Raw genomic sequence first — 19,300 nt, 5'->3', positions numbered from 1 at the left:
ACTGTTATTTTAAATATTCTGCTTGCATTAACTAGTTTCTTCTTCTTTTTTTTTTTTTTTTAAAGATTTTATTTATTTATTTGTCAGAAAGAGAGAAAGTGAGACAGAGCACAAGCTGGGGGAGCAACAGATAGAGGGAGAAACAGGCTCCCTGCTGAGCGAGGAGCCTGGATTCTCTGGACTAGATCCTAGGACTCTGGGATCATGACCTGAACCAAAGGCAGACACTTAAATGGTTGAGCCACCCAGGCACCCTAACTAGTTTATTGTTAACAGCAACTCTAAAAGTTTATTATTATCATTTTCAAATGTGAAAACTCTAGCCGTATGACCTAGTTATCTTCTCTGTGTAAGGAGTTTTCCATTTGACTTGGGATTGAAAATAAGGCAGTATTAAAAAGCTGTTTTTCATGTAGCTATCTTGAACTCTGTTTGTCTCACAGTCTAAATTTTAAAGTAGAAAAGTGATTTCAGATGTTTCAGTGACCCTGTTTTATTCCAAAACTATTGTCACTCCATGATTGTCTTCTGGCTCTTGTTGAGAGATATTTTTTAACATGAATTTCTAAAATTATGCTTTTACTTAATGTTAATTAGGTATAAATTCATCATGAATGTAAGAGCAAACTCACTATAATAAATTTAATGGCTTTTCATAAGCATATAGGAAAGATCACCCTTGAATTATAGAGTGAAAGGTTTAGAAACATATTTGTGATACCACTGGTCATAAAGGGGGAAAATAGTTCAATATAATTATTTAATGAATTTTTTTGTAAGAATAATGTATTTTCAGGGAAGTTTGCTGGTTGTATTTACTTAACTTTTTTTTTAATAGGTAAAAAGAACTGATTAACTTATAAGTAGTTATGGCATATAAGCTGTTTTATTTAATCTATGTATGAACCATCCTGAACTAATTCTATTACATGGTGTTCAGTGGAAGGAGTAACAAAGGTTATGGGATTATTTGGTCTCTTTTATGTTAAGACAGATTTCCCAGATCCAAACAGATGCACACAAGTATAATAATCTGATGTCTGTAATACCAGGCAGGATAATAATTTCATAGCCCTTTAGCATTTGGCCAGATAGCTGTAGGATCTATCATGTGATATTTAAGTCACTGTAATAATGTTGGAAAAAATAGAATGAAGATTTCTATAAGCTCATATTTTATTTGCTTCTGCAAAATGGTTTAAAGTATTTTTCTTTAAGTGAGAGTGTGCATGTATGCACACACAGGTGAGGGGCGGGGAGTGGGGAGAGATTCGTGGGCAGATGGTGGGGCAGAGATAGAGACAGAGAGAGAATCTGAAGTATTTTCCACATTCAGTGAGGAACAAGATGAGAGGCTTGATCTCACAATCCTGAGCTCATGACCCAGCTGGGAATCAAGAGTTGGATGATTAACTGACTGAGCCACCCAGGCACTTTAGTTTTTAAAAGTAAAACTGGTTTCCTTGGACATAGTTTCAAATGAAGGTATTTGTTTGTTTTTGGTTAAGGGAGGAACAAATATTGCTTGTGAAGCTTGCTATGTGATTGGTGACTATTTTATTGTATGAATAAAGGGTTTTATAGAAGCCAGCAGATTCACGTTTTCTTCTGAAAAAATTATGTTTTACTTGGTTTTTAAACATCTACATATGTAGATTTTAAAATGTATGTAATTATTACTTCATATGTCTTGATAGCTTTACAAAAAGGCCCTGGTTTCCATACATAATAATTTTGTACTTAACGGGTTCAAACAACTTATTTGATGTCTTTTTAGATATATACCATATGAAAATCAAAACTGCTGGGCGCCTGGGTGGCTCAGTGGGTTAAGCCGCTGCATTTGGCTCAGGTCATGATCTCAGGGTCCTGGGATCGAGTCCCGCATCGGGCTCTCTGCTCAGCAGGGAGCCTGCTTTCTCCCCTCTCTCTCTCTGCCTGCCTCTCTGCCTACTTGTGATCTGTGTCAAATAAATAAATAAAATCTTTTCTTTAAAAAAAAAAAAAAAAAAAAAAAAAAAAAGAGAGAAAATCAAAACTGCTGTATAAATGGGCTATTAGTAAATCCTATTACAATTACATTAGTTAATACTGGAATAGTAATCTTTGGAAATAGAATTGCTCCCTTATATAAGAAATTTAAGACCCTCTACAAAGCAGGGAACAACATGAAAATTGATTCTTTTTAGTAATTAAAAAGCTAAAGTTAAAAATATTTAGGATCTAGGACAATAACCAAAGGCTGTAACCCCCAACTAGTCAAGCTGATATATCACTCAACAGATAATCAATCAAACTGTAAAGTAAAAGTTCCTCACACTTGTCTGAATGGCAAATTTCCTTTGTTGAGTTTTCCATCCATTTAGTATAAAAAGCCAATGAATCTCTTATTGTCAAATTCTTACCTAAAATGTAAATTTATATTTTAAATAATGAAACATCTTTAAATAAAGCATGAAAGTCATGAAACTTTAATTTTGTAGAAAATACTAAGTCAGTGAATAAAACAGGCAAATATTTTTGCCCTCACAGAGTATATGTCATAATGGAAGGGCTTAGCGAGAAAAAAAATGAATGAATGAATGAATGAATCAGTCACATAAACCATTTAGTCTGACGGGTGGTGATAAATGCTATGGATGGAAGGGCACTGGGAAGACCAGGGCCCAAGTTGGGATTGCAATTTGTACAGGTTCCCCAGGAAAGATCTTTACCATTAGGTAGCATTTCAGCTCACATCTGAAAAGGGTAATGCACAAGCCACTCAGGATAAACTCTAAAGTGTCATGAAGTAGAAGGGGGCATGGAGTATTTAAGAAATACCAAGGAAGACAGTGTGGTCAGAGGAGGAAGAGCAAGGGAGAGATGGAGAGAGAGTTAAGAGTGGTGCTGGGAGGCGGATCTGCAAGATCTACATGTAGACTACATTGTAGACTACATGAGCACCTTGCCTTTTCCTCTGAGTCAGAAAGCTCCTTTGCTACATTGAGGATGGGTTTTACAGAGAAAAGGATGAAGTTGGAAGCAGAAAGATATTTGAGGAGGCTGTCACAATAATCCACATGAAGAATGAAGATGATGGCTTGGACCCCAGCATCAGACTTGGATAAGAAGTGGTCATGATGAGAAGCCAGACTTTGGAAAGGTTTTGAATATTTGAGAGTATTTGCTGAGAATATTTGCTGATGGATTGGTTGTAGGCTTAGGAGAAAGGGATGATGGAAGAGGACTCAAAGGTTTTTGGCCTGAGAAATTGGAAATGTTGGGAAGACCACAAGGAAGTCTGAGTTGGGAAGATTAAATCTGACATACTGAGTGGAAATGTCATTGTTTAACCTGAAACAAAATAAAAATCTTTTGAAAGCGTCTTCCAACCAGAACATAGTGCAGACCTTTGCTTGTACTTAAACATATCTGTTAATAATAATGTAATAATATAATATAATAATTATAATTATTAATTATATTAATATAATTAATTATATTAATTATAATATAATAATAATCACAATAATCCACATGAATAATGAATATGATGGCTTGGACCCAGGCAGCAGACTTGGATAAGAAGTGGTCATGATGAGAAGCCAGACTCTGGAAAGGTTTTGAATATCTGAGAGTATTTGCTGAGAATATTTGCTGATGGATTGGTTGTAGGCTTAGGAGAAAGGGATGATGGAGGAGGACTCAAAGGTTTTAATTAATCTAAGGATTAATTAATCTGCTTAATTTACCTCATATAATGCTAAACATTTTTTGGTGACTGTTAAAATAAAAAAATATTTAGGAAAAAATATATTAGGAGGTAGATAAATAAAATTATAAAGTATCTTCATAAATTGATTTCCCAATAGTTAATACGTTTTTTAAAAAAAGATTTTATTTCTTATTTGACAGAGAGAGAGAGAGCACAAGCAGAGTGAGCGGGACAGAGAGAAGCAGGCTCCCTGTTGGGCAGGGTGCCCGAAGTGGGGCTCGATCCCAGGACTCTGGGATCATAACCTGAGTCAAAGGCAGACTCTTAACCAACTGAGCTACGCAAGTGCCCCTCAATAGTTAAAACTTATACAAGATGCATTATTTGCTTGTTGAATGAGTATTTATCTAGTGCTCACTATGTGTGGTCCTGTTCTGGGATCAGTTATTTTGTAATAAAAATGACAGACAAGGTTCCTTCCCTCAAGGAGCTTATAGCAGTAGAGGCAGGCAACAATTCATAAACAAATGTATAATAAGATTTCATGTAGCAATCAAAGGTCACGAAGACAGAGTAGAGTATGAATATGGAATGTGACCTTTTAAAAAAGCTCTAAAGTAAGAATAAACCCTGGAGGAAAAACTCTTGAAATCCATTAAGTTTTTAGCAGTTGCTATCCTGCCAGGGCATTTTTGTTGTTGTTAAAAGAATGTAAGTACACCTTATATTCAGAGAAAATTTTTGTGTTTATCTTTAGGATCTCAAAGGATCCTTTACCTCAAAGGATACATCCATCTCTTAGTACCTCTGAATTTCATTTTACAAAGGAGTGAACATGCCTATTTTTATTATCTTTACAAAGACTCAAATGGGCAATAATAGTTATGATTGTTGCTACCTTTTTATCTAATGCTTATTATATGTCAGATACTTTTATAAGTGTTGGGCATTTCATCTGTGTGTGTGTGTGTGTGTGTGTGTGAAGTAGTTACTATTATTAATTCCCCTTTTAATTCCCATTATCATGGGTAAGCTGAGGCTTAGTACAGTCATCTAGCTAGAAGGTGGAAGAACTGCCTTCAAATAGACAATCTGATTATCAGAGCCTGTACTGTTATACACAAATAACTTGTTAGGTGTTATGTATTTTTTATGTATACATTGTTGTACACTATTGAAGTGTTCAGAGGTTATTTAATACACTATTTTGTTAAAAACAAATATGCTAAATATGTGAACTAAGTATAAACTCTCAAGAATTCATTTGTTGCTTTCACTTACAGTGTATTCAAGGTGAAGAATCCATCGTGGGTGCTCTTACCACTCTGGATAAGAAAGCCCTCTTACAACATGGCTATGCAGACATCCCTTACAATGCACAAAGTAGTATGAAAAAATCTGATGCTGTAAGTTAACCGGATCTTTACTTACTTGTTAAGCCATTAGGATAATTTACCCTCAAAGATTCTGTAGACTTAAATTGAATAAATAATTGCAACAATTGAATTTGGACTGTGGTGGATGTTCACTAATGTGTAAATTGAGTCCTCATTTTTCCAAAGGTTGATGTTTGGTATATTTACTGTGGAGAAATAGTCTTGAATCTTTGAGAGTTTATAAAAATTTAGTTTATACTATTAAATGTTAATTGGCTGCTATTTTTGTCAGTGGTTTATTTAACATCACCCCTACCCCTAAAGTAACAGTTATTTTTTGAAAGTGATAAGCTAATAAAACTAGGGAAGCTTTAGCAAATTAAGGGAAAGAGGAAGAATTTTTTTTTCTTAGAAAAAGGAAAGCAATACTCTAGATTCTTAATATTAGCTTTAAATTGTGTATTTTACAAAATCAACTAGATTTTTGGATGAGTATCACTTAGGCCAGATCTGGTACAAATAGAAAATTACATTTCTATAGCATCCTGGAGCAATCAGACCAAACTGCTTCAAGTTGGAGTCCACTGCTCACCCCAGACATCCCCAGATGATTAAGATCTTAGACATATTTGTAATGGATTGTTGAAATGCCAGTGTGTAGTGGTTCAAAAGTTGGGAAACCTTGGTTTAGATAGCCAATAATAATAAAGCATTATGGTTTTAGATGGCTATATTATCAATATCACCGAGAGGAAAGTCAATATATATTTTATTTGGATTACAGTCATCCAGAATTAATATGTTCTCAGTTGACAGCAATGTGTAGTCAGTATCTGGATCATGGACTGGTTTTCTGTGGATAACTCAAGTTGCTAATTTGTTCTAGTTTTTGTACTGCAACAACATAAACATTGTTTTCTATGTCTATTATTATTTAGATATTTAAGTTTAATAGAATAAGGAATATTACCAGGATTACACTAAAATTTTAAAAGCTACTTTATAAGGCAAAATAGTCTCCCAAATAAAGCTTATTTTGATATGTCCCTGAAGATATACTTGAAATGGATGTTATTGATACTTAAGGCCCATTGGGTAATGTTCTTGGTGTCATCCAAAGCCAGATGGGTGTTAGTGGAGTTTTTGTACTTACGATTACTTTCATTCACTAAATTCAGCATCAAGTATTTCCCTTTATTGTGGTAGCACATATTTATCTTTTTTTTTTCCCTCAAGGACATGTTTATGTGAGTAAACTTTCCATGCATTTGAAATTAGTCCTGATTAATTTTTTAAATCTAGGTGGAAACTTTTTACTTTAATTTTTAACTACTTAATTGAATACCAGAAGTAGTCAAACTTTGGTTTTCATATCTATCTCTTCTAGTTTGTTGTCATTTTTCAACATTATTAGATTCTTTGTGTTAGTGTGACTTCTGTTTCTAATCTGCTTTATGTTTACACAGACCTCAAAATCAATGTTCCTGAGGGTGGTTCTAACCTTTCCTGCAGTAAGCCACCATAAATGTCAACCCTTAAGGTGGGCTTTCTGCATGGGCTCTCTATTCATTAATCTCACCTCTTCTGCTAGCTTCTGGGTTTTACATCTATGTTCTGGCTGAACTTTTCTGTATATAATTTCATATTTTAGTCAGTGTTCACCTTCATCACCCTTAGACATAAAACACACTTTGCTGTGCCTATAAGTTACCATGTGCTTTTTAACTTTTTAATTGCTGTTTTAAATTTATTACTAAACAAAAAATGTTATAAATTGTCATGAGCTTAGACAACATCAGATGGAGTTATATGTTAAATGACGTGAACTATATTTATATGGGGCATGTTTGGATGTGTAAACTGTATCTTAATTTCTGCTAACCACCCCCACCTCCAGAAAAGCCAAATTCAATTACAGACTAGCCTTTAAATAATTGCACCCAAATTTCCAGGTTTCTTAGGAGTTTCTATGATACGCCTTTAGTCATTCTTACTTGAATGTTGTGTCCATTTTGAAGAGTGCGGTCCTTAAGATTACAAAGCCTCTATCATTCGCTACATTATTGTACTTGATTTCATTTACTGGAGTGATCAATGGAGATGACAGTAATTTACAATGTAAAAACAGAGCAAGCTTTATTTTGACCATTTAATTTTTTAACATCTTTTATTTACTATTCAAAAGAAACATTTGAGTAAATATAGTTACATTACGATCTAATTGGAATTAAATGATTACTAATATTTCAATTTGATGTAACCTAAAATGTATTAAGATTATTTTCAAATGAGTTGGAAAAGCAAAAACCAGTGTGAAGATAATTTAATCAAACCAGTAATTGAGAAAAGTTGATCAATGGATATTATGCATAGAAAATATTATCCTTTTAATGATGGGAGGCTTTTGAAAGATTTTTATTTTTAGTTTTTGATAAAGGGTTGAAGGATTCCAATTCAATTTTTGCTTCATCTCCTATGAACAATTTTAGAACAAACTCTTTTTTTGTCACTGTTGGTATTCTTCTTGGAGCACGTAAAAATGCCTCTTACAAGGCATCTGTCAGGGAGGGGATATCACGGTCTCCTCCTCCTCTGTTCTGGCTTCATGAAATTCAGAGGCAGTGCATGGAAATCTCTGATGATTTCTACTGAAATTGAAGTGCATTATTTTTAGGAAATAAATCATTGTATTTTCTGATTAAATAATTGGAATTTGTTTTTATTAATGATGATATAGTAATATCTATTTAAGAAGAAAGTTGGAAATTTAAGTATATTTTAGGGTCCTTGTGTTAACTACAGTGTTGTTCTGTTTTATGGATAATGAAATTTTTAAAATTTTCTCTTCTCAGGAAATGGTGGCTGCACAGAGGAAGAAACAGACTGTGGCAGAACAAGTGATGATAGATCACTTATCTAGGTGAGAGTTAGTAGTAATGAGTGAAAGAAACCATTCAGAAAGTTTTCATTACATTTTTTTTTTAAAATCTTTAGTCAATCAACAGGTGGCTAACTCCAAGGTTCCCACACGTTCTCCGTTCACTACACTCACAATATTGTAGAGATGGGTTTTTACAGCATTCCTTGGCCAGTGGAAAGACCCAATGCTTATCTTTGTTAAGTATTTTTCTCTAAATAACTTAAGAATTTACTTCATGACAACTTAATGGCCATTTCAAAAAAATAATATGCCTAGATTAAAAGAAAAATATTTTTACTTCATTCTTAAATAGCCACAGTTGCTTGTATGCACCTTCTGGGGCATGGCACAATCTCTCCAACCTTAGAATTGTTGAGGATGCTGTCACTTCACTTTCAGTTCCACATGGCACTTGCTGTTCATCATGGCAACTGTAGAAGAATCGGTCCAGCAAACATTTAACCTCACTGAAAGAGTGTAGCATGATATCTTGGTGAAACTGTGAATTACTTTAAGCTAATAGTTATGTAGTCTCCAACAAATATCAGGTCTCACTGTATTGCCCTCAAAAATTAAAAATATCCCACATAGTCCCTGTGAGTTCCCTGTGGCATCCTGGAGTGACGTGGTGCACAGTTTGGGAACTGTGGGACTGTTAAAAATTTAAAACTTAATCTGAAGTCTCATAACTCTTAGGAAACTGGGAAAAGGATAATTACCTGCTGTGCTAAAAATTGCGTAATAATATGTAAATATTGTAGGATTTCAGAGAAAGGCTGGAATAGTCTAGAAAGTCTTTAAGGAAGAAGTAAGACTTATGGTTAGCTGTGAAAAAAATTATTTAGGTGGCAGAAAGGTATTCTACATGCATGTTTTTCAGCAACTGTCTTGAAATAATTAATTATACTTACAATCTTTAATGTTCCTCTTCTGTTATCCCTTGAACTCATTTTTTTTTTTTAAAGATTTTATTTATTTATTTGACAGAGAGAGATCACAAGTAGGCAGAGAGGCAGGCAGAGAGAGAGAGGAGGAAGCAGGCTCCCTGCTGAGCAGAGAGCCCGATGCGGGACTCGATCCCAGGACCCTGAGATCATGACCTGAGCCGAAGGCAGCGGCTTAACCCACTGAGCCACCCAGGCGCCCCATCCCTTGAACTCATTTTGTTGATATTTTTACCCTCACTGTGCCACTGCAGTATGTCCTAATAAGATAACTCATCATGGCATCCACATTGCCCAACTAAAGGTGATTTCTCCGTTCTCATTTACTTGACCCATCAGCAGTATCTCTCTCTTTTATTGAAAACTTTCTCCTCTTTGAAGTACTTTCTTTTTTCCCATTGGCTTCCTACACACAACACTTAGCTGCTTTTCCTCCTTCTGCTCCTTCTCAATCTCTATTCCTGGTTCCTTTCATTACGTGGGAGTACACTGGGCTCCATTCTTAGACTTTTCTACACTGACTTTCTAAGTGATCTCATCTGGTATCATGCCTTTAAAAAGCATTCAGGGACACCTGGGTGGCTCAGTGGGTTAAAGCCTCTGCCTTTGGCTCAGGTCATGATCCCAGGGTCCTGGGATCCAGCCCCTGCAGCGGGCTCTCTGCTCAGCAGGGAGCCTGCTTCCCTCTCTCTCTCTCTGCCTGCCTCTCTGCCTACTTGTGATCTCTCTCTGTCAAATAAATAAATAAAATCTTTAAAAAAAAAAAAGCATTCATACATTGATGCTTCCTTGATTTGAGGTACCAACATCACGCTTGCCAATCTGGGCTCCTGGAAGTTCTTTCACTCCTTGCCCCATGACCAAATCCTCTTTGATTTTCCTCCAACGTAGTTCCATTCTTTAGGTTTTTCAGACCTAAAATCTTGGTGATGCTTTTGATGCCTCTCTTTTTCTCAAATCCCGTATTCAGTTTTTAGCAGTCACTCTCAGTTCTACCATCAAAACAAATTTACTCCTTCTGCTGCCATCATCCCTGTTCACAACATCATCTTCTTTCTCCTGGATTATTTCAGTCACTTTCTAACTGGACTCATTGTGTTTGCACTTGCCCTTCATTGCTCTATTCTTAACCCAGTGGCCAGAGTACGTCTATTAAAAAGTGAGGCAGATCAAACCCTCCAGTAATTTCCTATCTTAGAGTAAAATCTGTGTATTGGTTATGTATTATGACAAAACCTAGTAGCTTAAAACTACAGTGAATAAACAGAACTTGTGTATCTTCAGATCAACTGTCCAGGCTAGGCTTAGCCAATTGGCTCTTGCTTTTTAATTTGGCCAGTTATATATGAACAAAACAGTGGTCTCCATTCTGAGCTTAGGCCTTAAGAAGCCTTATATGTTTCCACTTACCTTTTGAGCTTTTGCAATATTTGTGAGAAGAACACAGCCTGGTTATCCCACTGACCTAAAGAAGAACATGACTCTGCAACTGTAGCTGGGCCACTTAGTCAAGATTGTGCTAGATGAGCAGATCCCCAGCCAACCCACACTTACATGAGTTAGTCTAGTTACCATCAGTAGAGCCATCCAGCTATATACAATTGGGCAAAGCAAGTCAAATGGCTAAGCTCAAAACGAGAGCATGGGAAGTTGGTACTGCACACCTATAATGAGGCCATGGCAAGGATGTAGATCAGGAGTGCTAAAAATTATGGTCAATAATATAGCTTGCCCAAGCCCTACATCATCTGTCCACCATTAGAACTCCCTACTTCTCTCTTTGGCTGTTCTGCTCCAGCCATTCAGCTTCCTTCCTGTTCTATAACATACCAGGTTCACTCCTGTGTTAGGTGCTCTGCATATGTTTTCCCCACTGCTTGGAATGCTCTCCCCCGCCAGAAATCCATATGGTTGCTTACCTACTTTGTTTCATGTCTTCATTCAGGAGTCACCAGCACAGTGTCTATTTGTTTAAAGAATAAGAGAGAGACTTGGAGCTCAGAGTTCCCTCAAAAATTTCGATCTATCTTTAGATAACACTTACAGAAAAAGAGTTTGATAGGAATATTCACTTTTTTGTGGCCAGTATTTTTTATTTGTTAAATGTATTCATTCAGTATCTGGAAAATGTGTAATTCTGACAGTAGTGTGAATTCGTATTTGTGGATGAGCTTTTCCAGTTGCCTATAAATATGTGAATGCTAGAGTAGTGCATTATCATACTGAGTTCTCAGATTTTGTGTTCTCCTATATAGGGCTGTAATCAGTGATCCAGAACAAAACCTACCCACTGAGAGACCAGAAAGCACTCCTGTCTTTCCAGATTCAAAGACTGCGCCTCTTCGGCTTAGGAAAAGAACACTACATGAAACTAAGTAAGTAAGAAAGTTTTACTTATATCAAATGAAGATACACTATGTTATACATGAATTTTTAAAAAATGTACTTTTATGTCTAACTGAAAAGAGATTTTTGGCTCGTTTTTGTTTTTGTTTTTCTATATAAAGGAAAGTGGAGTTTTTGGAGTTCAGATTCCAGTTTTGCCACTTGAAGTCATAGGGTAAACTTTACCCTCCAGCTTTTTTGTTAGTAATTTAGGAATAATAGTTATGACCTAGGAGATAATGTATGTGAAAATACAGATATAGTAACTGAGACAATTATACATACTGAATCCAATCATGTATTCAAAATTATTATTGCCTACAAGTTATTTTATTATTATTTTGCCTTTTACTTTGTAACTTATAAAATCTTTGGACTTTCACAGTTTTGGGGTGCAGTTCCCCTAAATTTCTCAACAACTTTACTGGCAGTTGATGGCTAGCCTCAGCATTAAAAGACATAGACAATCGACCAGTTTCTGCAGCAATTCTTTCATATTTTCAGACTGCCGTAAATGCCAAAAAGTTCTTAGAACTGTTATTTTTTTGGTCTCATTCTTGTTTTCCGGAAAACTATTTCCATATCTTTAAATATTCAAAGATATCATGTATCAATTTCCTATGGTTGCTGCAACAAATTACCACAAACAATATTTAAAACAACACAAATTTATTCTCTTACAGTTCTGGAGGTCAGATGCCTAAAATCAAGGTGTTCACAAGGCTGCATTCCTTCTGGAGGCCTCAGGGGAGAATCTATTTCCTTGCCTCTTTCAACTTCTAAAGGCTTTTTTTATTCCTTGGCTCATGGCCCCTCCCTGCGTGTTCAAACCCAGCAACAGCTGTGTTTTATCACTCTGATCCTTTTTTTTTTTTTTTTAAAGATTTTATTTATTTATTTGAGAGGGAGTGGGAGAGCGAAAGCATGAGCAGAGGGAGAATCAGGGGTATTTCAGAGATGATGGGACTTTAAAGGTCATTGGAGTCAAATTTCTACCAAAATCTTGAATCACTTCTATAACATATTTGATTACTGGTTGTCCAACTTCTTCAACTTTCTCAGTGAATGGAAACCTACTCTCACTAAGCCCCTCATTTTTTTTTTTTTTTTGTTAAAGATTTTATTTATTTATTAGTCAGACAGAGTGAGAGAGAAGAGAGAGAGCATAAGCAGGGGGAACGGCAGGCAGAGGGAGAAGCAAACCCTCCACTGAGCAGGGAGCCCATCACAGGGCTCTATCCTAGGATCTTGTGATCATGACCTGAGCCAAAGCCAGACACTTAACTACTGAACCACCCAGGCACCGCTCTGATGTTCTTCTTCTATAGTCAACATATCCCTCTGCTTTCTTCTCATAAAGACCCTCGCAATTGCTTTGAATCCAGCTGGATAATTCCAGATAATCTCCTCATCTCAAGGTCTTGAATTACGTATGCAAAGTTCCTTTTACTGTACCATGTAATTGTAACATATTTACATGTCCTGAGGTGTAGGATATGAACAACTCTAGACTGTTATCATTTAGCTAACGCATCTAAATGTCTCTTTTTAAAGTAAGCTTTTACTGAAATAAAATATATGTTCACAAAGTGTAAACATTTTAAGTGTACAGCATAGGTATGTCCACAAACTGAATGATACTCACATACCTAGTCCCTGGATCAAGAAATAGAGCATTACTAGTACCTCAACGACTTCCCTGTGCTGCCTTCCACTTACTGTCCACTTCCTCTACCACACCAGCTTAGCCCTTCTGTCCTGATAGCATGGATGGTAACTGCCTTGTTATAAACTTACTGAAATCACATCACAAAATTTGGACGCTAGGTATCTGACTTCTTTCAACATGTTTATGAGTTTATCCCTATCATTTGTCTTTGTCTTTTATCCTCATTTCGTACAGTATTTCATGGTATAAATATAGAAGTTTATTCACAGAAGTTGATGAACATTTGGCCTTTTAAGAATGATGCTTCCATGAGGGGCGCCTGGGTGGCTGTGGATTAAAGCTTCTGCCTTCGGCTCAGGTCACGATCCTGGGGTCCTGAGATCGAGCCCTGCATCAGGCTCTCTGCTCTCTCTGCTTGGCAGGGAGCCTGCTTCCTCCTCTCTCTCTCTCTGCCTGCCCCTCTACCTACTTGTGATCTCTGTCTGTCAAATAAATAAATAAATAAAATCTTAAGGGGAAAAAAAAAAGAATGATGCTTCCATGAACTTTGGTGCATGTTTTTTGGTGAACACATGTACTCATTTCTGCTCAGGACATACTTAGAAGTAGAATCGCTGAACCATTTAGTATGCATATGTTCAGCTTTAAAAAATACTGCCAAATGGCTTTTCAAAGTGGTTGCTGCAAATTAGCATTCCCACCAGGAGCAGTAAAATTCATATTTTGGTCTTTATCTTGTCTGATTCTTATTCTCGTATTGGTTGAAAGCTGCAGTAGAGAGAAGTGTTTGATACTACTTACTGGATACCCAAAACACTCACACAGAGCTTTCCATTTATAATATAAATGTCTTCTTTACTTCTTTTATCTTTTCAAGGAGACTGTAGGCTCCTTGAAGCTATTACTTCAACCTATCACTGGTAAATTGAATTCTATTCACCTTTGAGAAGCAATATAACGTAATGGTTATGAGCAAAATTGGGCTCTGTCATGCTCTAATTATATGACTCTGTAAAATTTATTTGTAAGATGGGATAATAGTACTTACTTCATGGAGTTACTGCAAGCATTGTGTGAACCAACATGCATTTAAGTGATTTTAATAATGACTAGTGTCTAGGGAGTTCTTAATAAATGGTAGCTGTTATTATTGCTGTTATTTTCTTGGCATTTAAAGTTTTCTCAGGCATTTAGTGAGCATTCAATAAATACATTAATACTAATGGATTAAATTGAGTTGAGAAGACAAGTCTCTCATGGCTCCCCTCTGTGTTCACAGACTCCTTTGGTCCACAGGCTCTCGTTGTCTGTATCTTGCTTATTTTTCAGAGACCTTGATTTTAGAGGTATTGCTTTTCAAGATCCCAATGACCCACACACTTACTATTTACGTTATTACAGTTTCATTATACCTGCAGCTTTATTGAAGTGCCATAAAATTATTTGGGAAGGAACGTAAAGATACATCGGCAATTCTTCAGATTTCTTACTATAAAGGAGTTTCCTAGTAATAGGATGTTGAAGTGTGGACATTTGGGTTTTACTTCATATTATTAAACAGAATTTTAGGACTGGCAATCTCTGTGAGATCATTCAGTGCCATCTGAAGGCCATAAAGATTGCACAGCTGATTTGAGGTCTTTATAGCTAGACTTATTCGAGGCTAGAACCTCATCTAGTGCCTTTTACACTGTTCTGTTATATTGGTAAGGCGTGTTTTCAGCTACCCATGACTGAAAACTTGAGTGATAGTGACTTAAACAAGTCGGGATTTGTTTTCCTGTAAAACCAGCTGCCTGGAGGTAGCATTGGTTTTAGTTCAGTGGTTCAGTGATGACACAGCTCTGAGCTGTCTTCCTCAAGATCTTATTGGCCTTTCTGACATGGGTTGCCTGATGGCCACAGTGGCTCTGAGCATCATATCCCTGCCATGTTCACAGTCAAGAACTATTCCCGTGCCACTCTTTTATCAGGACAAAAGAAAGTCTTCCCTTGAAGACTATTGGCAGAACTTTGTCCCTTAGTCACCTCTAATGGAAAGAGGCTAGAAAAGCAAATTAGATGATTGGAGGAGGGCAAAGGAGAAGAGGGTTAGAAATGGCTGCCTGGTAGCACTGTAACAGGACCCGCTACAAGTGTGCTGTTTACTTGTGTAGCACTTTGATACCATACATTCCAACACAAAAGTTATGTGGGTATTATACACGGTATCTCAGGGTTTTTTCCCCTCTGATTCTGCTTCAGTTAGCTAGCACTCTAAAAAAGAAAGAGGTTTATAACTTCATCTTCATTCTGTATATTTCAACATATCCACATAACCTCTTTTGTACTTTCTCATTTACGTCAATATCCAGTATGGGAAACTTTAAACTCATTATTGACAAATGTATTTCTTAACAGGATAAGAACCCATTCTACATTAACTGAAAACATGCTTTCTCATAAAGTACAGTTTGATGGTAGGATCATATCAAGGTAATTGTGATTTTATTAAACTTTTAATCCTAGGATTATAAAACAGTATTCTCTTCAAATAGAAGTAACAATAATGAGATTGGTTAAGTTTGTCGCATTTAAATGCAAAATGTGAATTTAGAATGAATATTTTTAGAAATATATACTAATATGTTACAACAATTATAGGAACTATGAACCCATAAATAAGACATTTTAATTCAAAGTTATCTAAAAAGTGATTTTAAAATGGCTTTCAAAAAGAAACTTAGAAATGACTTTTTTAAAGATATGTAGTATTTACTAGAAGACGGTAAAGGATTTAAAAATTAACCTTTATGTAAGGTGCTTTCTTTGATTTTCTTTTAAGGGCTTAAATTAATAGATTATTAATAGGTGCAGGACAATGAAAAGGAAGATGATTCTCAAATCTGTTATCTCTGTGTTACAAACTTCCAATCATACACAATACTGATGTTCTTTATGTATATTAAAGGTGATGTATGTTTTTAGAAGTTATCAAGTTTGTTCAGTGATTTTAAACTCTCTTTGACAAAGATAAGTATCTATCCTTCAGTGGCTTTTTGCAAGGTCAGCATTTTTAAAGGTCTTTCACTCTATCTTAAAAGTCTATGCCAAAATATTAATCTATTGTAATATATCTGTATCCTATCACTGTAAGGTAAGCCATTTCCTCCATCCAGATCTTACTTAAACTGACACTTCAGCAAGCCATGCCCTGTTTCCCTGTAGCTTCCCATAACCCCCGCTCATTGCCACATCGAAGGGAGTTGTGCTGTTCTTTGGCATACACAATGCTGGTTTATTATTTAATTTGAAAATGACCCTTATTTGAAAATTTTTAATATCACTCTGTTTTTCTAGAAATGGACATGATGCCTGCAGAGAGCTGGTTGGGTTCTTTTTTGCTCATGACCAGTCCCTAACAATTTATGAATATCGGCAATTTGGGAAAAATAGGTATGCCCTAAAACATTGCTACAACTCTCAAGATGATTACTTCTGGGAGAAGCTGAATAACTTGACATTTTTGTCATTTAACTTCTAGAACAAGTGTGCTTCCTTTTATTCAAAAAAACACTTACAGCCATCAGTGTGGACGAAGAAAAGGAACACAATACCAACTTGGCGATTTTTATATTGTAAGTGAAGTGTGTATGTATGAAAAGGGTTTAATGCCAGATGCTGAATTTTGTGGGGTGGTTTTGGGGGGGTAGAAAGAACAGGGTTTCTAGTTTTCAATTTATGATCTCTACTCCTTATAGAGCAGGGCTAATGGTTGATCTTTCCCCAGGAGGTTCTGCCTCCCAGGTCCAGATTTCAGTGGTCTGAATGTAAGCATATGACATTAATTCCTTGCAACACTCTACCCCTCCCTCACAATTCTGCAGTATAAGTTAGGGAGGGCTTGTCTCTTGGTACTTTTGAAGGCCTGACAAGGCCGTACCACTGGGTAATTGGCTATTTCAATAGTACTGGGAGTAATGGTCCACATCATGCAGGCTTATCTCCTGTAGATGCATGTTCTTCTCTATATGGAGGGATACTTGGCCTCTGGAGCTGTCACATATCTGATAGTTAGTGTCTCCGCCTTGTGATTTCCACACCTCACACAACTCCTGACTTGTGATGTAAAACAAGGATTCCCTCGAAGGGGTTGATCATAGGTAATATTACAATTCATGTAGTGCTCTTAAATTATTATGTTCACATTATCTCATCAATAAAATTTAGCACTATCCACAGTGACCATCCATGTAACAAATATCTACTCATAGGCCAAGCATTGGAGATAGAACAGTGAATAAGTTAAATCAATTCCCTCTTGCAGGGAGCTTACCGTCCAATGGGAAATATATAGGAGGGCCAGACCAAAGGGGGCAATGACTCAGTTTTGTTGGGTTGAAGAAAGTTTCCTGGAGACAGTGCCACCTAATACTGATCTAGAAAAGGCGTAGGCGTAGGCTGGGATAGGTAGGCAAGAGAATAGGAAAAGACTTCCAGAGGGAGGAGATAGCTCACTGAAAGAACAGAAGCGTGGAAGAGCTCGGCTTAGTTGGAGACTTGGAAGTCGTTCAGTCTGGCCTAACTTTAGTTCAAGGTCAGAGTTGGCAAGAAATGAGTCAGAGTTTGGACGCCTGGGTGGCTCAGTTGGTTAAATGTCTGCCTTCTGCTCAGGTCATGATTCCACAGTCCTGGGATTGAGTTCCATATGGGGTTTCCTGCTCAGCAGGGAGCCTGCTTCTCCCTCTGCCTCTGCCCACCCCCTGCCTGTGCTCTCTCTATCTCTCTCTCTCTCTGATGAATAAATAAAATCTTAAAAAAAAAAAAAAAAAGAGACGAGTCAGAGCTTATTAAGAGTAGCCTTATATTAAAGAGTCATCTAAAACGTATTGGGAAGTTATTGAAAGATGAGAGGTGGATGGACTGAGGGAAGCTGACATTATCAGGTTTGTGATTTAGAAAGAAGGATCTCTCTGGTTACAAGATGGGGAGTGGGTTGAGGACTAAAAGAAAGAACCAGATTGGATTGAATTCTATTAATTAGGAAGGAGGTTATAGCAACCTAAATTAGGCAAGTGGCTGTGGCTATGAAGCTAATTAGAAAAAAATTTTAAAGTCTTCAGGAGGGGGTTGCCTGCGTGGCTCAGTGGTTTAGAGCCCTTGCCTTCAGCTCAGGTCATGATCCCAGGGTCTTGCAATTGAGCCCCACATCAGGCTCTCTGCTCAGCAGGGAGCCTGCTTCCCTTCCTCTCTCTCTGCCTGCTTCTTTGCCTACTTGTGATCTCTGTCTGTCAAATAAATAATAAATAACATCTTTAAAAAAAGTAAATAAATTCTTCAGGAGGGAGAACCAAGATATGTTGTGACTGGCTACATGAGGAGTGGGGGTGAGTTAGAACTTTACATCTTAAACTTGGATTAAGTATACCAGACAGATGTCGCTCTGGCCTGCCCCTTGAGAGCTAGAGAAAATCAGCTCCAAATCCCATTTCACATACCTGTACACAGAATGTTTAGTGTCCATCCCAACTTCAAAGTTACCTCCAGCTCTGAACTGCTGCTCGAAAATTTTAGTTCAGTTTATGACTTATTCTTAACTAACCTGTTCTATGTTACTTGAACCCAGTGTAGAACTCTGCTTCCTTTTATGATTTCCAAGAAAGAATGAGGTGGAGGGGTGAGGGGAGGAGGGATAGAGAATGGAATGGGAGGATGAAGGAAGAAAAATAGGGAAGAAGGAGGGAGGGACCCCTGCCCTCCAACACCATACATATGAGCCTTTGTGTGGCAGACATTTTGAAGGGAATATAGAGGGAGGTTTATACTGCAGCAGAGTAAGCAGCTTATAATTTATTATTAGACATTCTTATTTTAAAAAATATGTCCCTTAAACATTTCCGGTGGTATAGGTCCTCCTCTCCTATTTTCTGACACCTCCTATCTCTTGGTTTTCCCACAATCTTCCATTTCTTTATGCAGAAATACTTGGCTTATTTTTCTTTTTTGTGGAGGTGGGGGGCAGTACTTGTCGGCCTTCCAGCTGTTACTCTGGAACTTCTCTTTTCACTTCTGTATGCCCCACCACGGTGTTTCTCCGATACTCCCTGCAAGAAATTTTAGTGCTAGCTATTAACATAAAACTGCTCTACACATGCGCGTGAGCCCACAGACGCTCATGCGTAAAACTGCACCCACAGGTTCACTCCCAAGCGTGCACCTGTTGCTTTGGACCGACTCAGAGCTCTTCGATGCAGCTAAAACACACGGCGGTGCACACGTACATACGCTCCCAGGCAGTACCCTGCTACACCTCTCACATAGTCTCCTTAA

At 37.0% G+C, this 19,300-nt stretch overlaps 1 protein-coding gene across 6 annotated transcripts in view; it reads left to right on the top strand.

The window, feature by feature from the left end:
• The window catches only part of CAPS2 (calcyphosine 2), a 49,978-nt gene that overhangs the window by 11,563 nt on the left and 19,115 nt on the right, over positions 1-19,300 (top strand). For 4 of the 6 annotated variants that reach the window (XM_059186357.1, XM_059186361.1, XM_059186359.1 and 1 more), the window contains 6 exons: positions 4,981-5,103; positions 7,926-7,993; positions 11,193-11,312; positions 15,392-15,466; positions 16,331-16,426; positions 16,515-16,608. In XM_059186357.1, the coding sequence (XP_059042340.1) occupies positions 4,981-5,103; positions 7,926-7,993; positions 11,193-11,312; positions 15,392-15,466; positions 16,331-16,426; positions 16,515-16,608 (576 nt within the window). The remainder of the gene's footprint in view (positions 1-4,980; positions 5,104-7,925; positions 7,994-11,192; positions 11,313-15,391; positions 15,467-16,330; positions 16,427-16,514; positions 16,609-19,300) is intronic. The other 2 variants (XM_059186358.1, XM_059186360.1) reach the window with 2 other exon arrangements.

Source organism: Mustela lutreola, chromosome 8 (assembly GCF_030435805.1).
Source record: "Mustela lutreola isolate mMusLut2 chromosome 8, mMusLut2.pri, whole genome shotgun sequence".
Classification (NCBI taxonomy): Eukaryota; Metazoa; Chordata; class Mammalia; order Carnivora; family Mustelidae; genus Mustela; species Mustela lutreola.
Note: the sequence above shows the minus strand (reverse complement) of the source record. Positions and strands in the feature narration are given on the sequence as shown.